We start from the raw sequence: 3,269 nt of genomic DNA on the forward strand, positions 1-3,269 counted from the left end.
AAAGCTATATTCATACAATGTGGAACTACGTGTAATATTGAGCAAATTGCACGGACAATAAGACATCTTACAGACCATTCACTTAAATTGGTCATAGGGTGTCTTATAGCACCATAAGTTTTATTATGGAATAGAATTGCTTAATAAATAAAACAGTATTATACCATGATGAAACTATGATACTATGGCCCAAATTCAGTAAGCAGTGCTATTAATAAGACACCTTCAAGCACCATGAAATCTTCTGGTATCTAAGGTATCACATGGCATAGCTCCACTTAGTAAAATGGGCCTATATGAATAAATGAATCCTTTGTTTATATTGCTATATTATGTTATACCCTGTCACTGTTTTAGTATTCCTTTTTGAATGTCTGCTTAACATTTCATTTATGATTTTTTTTTTCAAGTTTTAAGAATCTTTTTTTATGTTTTATCACCTCATTGCTGGATTCTTCCAAACAACTGTGAGATGTAGAATCCATACATTGTATTTTTATGAGTTTTTAGACTTAAAACTACATTGATTAATATTACACAAAAAGACAAAGTAAATGTTATTTCTGCTGCTAATGCTAAGCTTATACTGTCGTAAGCAAAGGTAACATTTGCTTGAAACCAATATATTATCTATGGATTTAGATATAGTTTAGTATCTATGTATGTCTGTAATCACAATGTCAATATAATATTGTTACTAACAATAACATTCTTTTTAAGGTCAAAGTTTGGTTCCAGAATCGAAGAATGAAATGGAAGCGCGTCAAAGGAGGACAACAAGGAGCAGCAGCACGAGAAAAAGAACTGGTAAATGTGAAAAAAGGAACTCTTCTCCCCTCCGAGCTCTCTGGAATTGGAGCAACTAGCATTCTACATACAGCTGACTCATTAGCTAATGATGATAGCCACGACAGTGATCGAAGCTCCGAACATGCACACTTGTGATCCCTAAAAGACTATCAACCAGTTTTGTTCTCAGGAAAGAAATGCTATACAGCAAGACTTACTCAAACAATATGTACGTACATAAGGACTCTGGCAAACTGATCTGTTTGTACTTTTTTCAGCTATGTTTTTTCATTTTTTTTTTTTTTTAAAGAAGATTTGCATTTAATAGCACACTAATGTCTTAATAGGGAGTCAATAATCAGGACAAAGGAGAAGACACTGGTTTTGAACATTCCAATACTTTAGATTACAAAGCTGGTGACTATAGGCAGGTATTCTTGCTTTAGTTTGCACTTAAGTTTACCCAAAATCAACAGTTTTGGTTTTTCGTTGTTAAAACCCAGTGCTAAAAACTACAATTTAGTGAATTAAAAAATCAACTTTAACTCTGTAAATAATCATCTTTCAGTATCACTGTCTTCACTACTTTTGCAATGCATTCATATAAGAAGTCGAGGTTGGAAGAAGCCACTCAATTTGCTTTATTTCTTTTTTCTTTCATCTTAACAAAACGCCAGTATTACACATGGGTTTAATCTTAGAATATTATAACAGAAATATGCCTCATTCAACACCAAGTATATCCAAACATGTTGCTTTTTTTGACAGTTGCTACTAATAGGGTGTCCTTCTTTCCTTAGCTCTTACAAAAGCCCAATCCAGAGGATCAATCCAAACAACTGTGATATACAGTATGGCACCCACAAAAATTACTGCTGTCATTTGTTAACATTTTAACAACTTCAATGGGGATTACATTAAATTATAGAATTGCAAATGTTGTCCAATATGTGTGTGCCTCATGATATTATATGATAAAACAAGATGGCTGCCAGTGACCTCAGTGCTTCTGGGACCCCCCATTTAGAAAGCACTGTGACATTCTCAATAGATTAATACATTTAAAATGGTTGAAACCAGAAGTATTATGTATTTAAAAAATCCTGGGTTTATGTAGAAAGGAGACCACCTTTAGAATAATTTTAGCTCATCCAAATCTGCTACAAAAATATGAGTATCCAGTTCTGCATCGTGGCTATACACGTGTTAAATTACAGAAAAAAGGCAATTAAAGCATAAAATATCTGTACCTTGTAAAAAGATGTTCAATAAATGATCCTTTTTAACTACAACTTGTTGTCAGTGAATTTGTAAAATACTTCTTAGTTAAACTTTCTCCGATACTCTATATGTAAGCATATAACAGTATATACATATTTGTTTTCTTTTTTTACATTTTAAGAAACATGCTACTAAATATACATTAAAAATTTAGGGTAAAGCTCACAATAGAGTTTTGTTATGAAACATTTTGTACGTAATAATAATAAAATAAATGCTGTACTGTATCAAGAAATTTTAGATTACCCACACAGGAGACTTTGTAATCTTGTTATGTAATGTTTTAGGTAGTTTTGGTTTAAAGATATAGCAGACATTATATTTTACTCTCATTAAAAGTGGTAAACGCCAGAAATAATGCTAAAAATATATTGCGTTAACATACAAATGACAATTTGACAGCACTAAGCAATGCGGTAGTGTTAACGCATGGCATTGCTTTAATACATGAATTAATGTCTGCTTCATCTGTATATAGACTTTCATAAATAGTTTCATAGTACAGTAGATGAGGTTTAAAAATGACATACTGTATGTCCATCAAATTCAACCTATGTTAAATTTAGGCGGTATATACGTATCCTATATATGTATACTGATCCTGAGGAAACATTTTCTAATGATGTCTCATAAGGGGAATAAATAAATTCATTCCTGACTCCAATATTGGCAATCAGATTTCTCCCTGGATCAATATCCTTCCCATGTTTACTTAATTGCTCTATCCCTGTGTAGCCTAGCCTCCAGCCGCTTCTTCTTTTCCCTGGACCTTTCCAGTGTAAGTCCTGTTAGGTGCAGGCAGTGTAGGGGTAAAATTCCTTCTTTCAAGGCCTTATGTGCTTTTGCAGACTTGGATTGTGTCACCAGTATCCAAGAGCGGGCCTTAGCAACTACCAGAGAGTGTCATCCTTAGGGAAGGGTACTGATTGGTTATCACTCACTATAGATGAACCAATCAGTATTCAACCGGCTCTGTTATGGGGCAGGGTTACAGTCATCCACCTCAGGTTATAAATAGGTGCACTCTCCAAAATTCTGGGCCCTGTCTTATTCTCTATCCTCCCTCTGTGGAGTGAGGAACAACATCAGCCCTCCTCCACATAAGGAGATAGAGGAGGGGTCAACCAGGCCTGATCTGGGCCTAAAGTCTGAATCAGGGCACTGTCATTCAAGAAGTTGGGAAAGAACTGTAAGAGCTC

General features: G+C 34.4%; 1 protein-coding gene across 2 annotated transcripts in view; it reads left to right on the forward strand.

Annotated features, from left to right (window-relative positions):
• Positions 1-2,044, forward strand: part of MEOX2 (mesenchyme homeobox 2) — a 125,515-nt gene extending 123,471 nt beyond the window's left edge. Inside the window, exon 3 of one of the 2 annotated variants that reach the window (XM_075587221.1) lies at positions 721-2,044. In XM_075587221.1, coding sequence (XP_075443336.1) covers positions 721-945 — 225 coding nt within the window. In that variant the 3' untranslated portion in view covers positions 946-2,044. The remainder of the gene's footprint in view (positions 1-720) is intronic. The other variant, XM_075587222.1, reaches the window with a different exon arrangement.
• The last annotated feature ends 1,225 nt before the right edge of the window (positions 2,045-3,269 follow it).

This window comes from Ascaphus truei, chromosome 2 (genome assembly GCF_040206685.1).
Source record: "Ascaphus truei isolate aAscTru1 chromosome 2, aAscTru1.hap1, whole genome shotgun sequence".
NCBI lineage: Eukaryota > Metazoa > Chordata > Amphibia > Anura > Ascaphidae > Ascaphus > Ascaphus truei.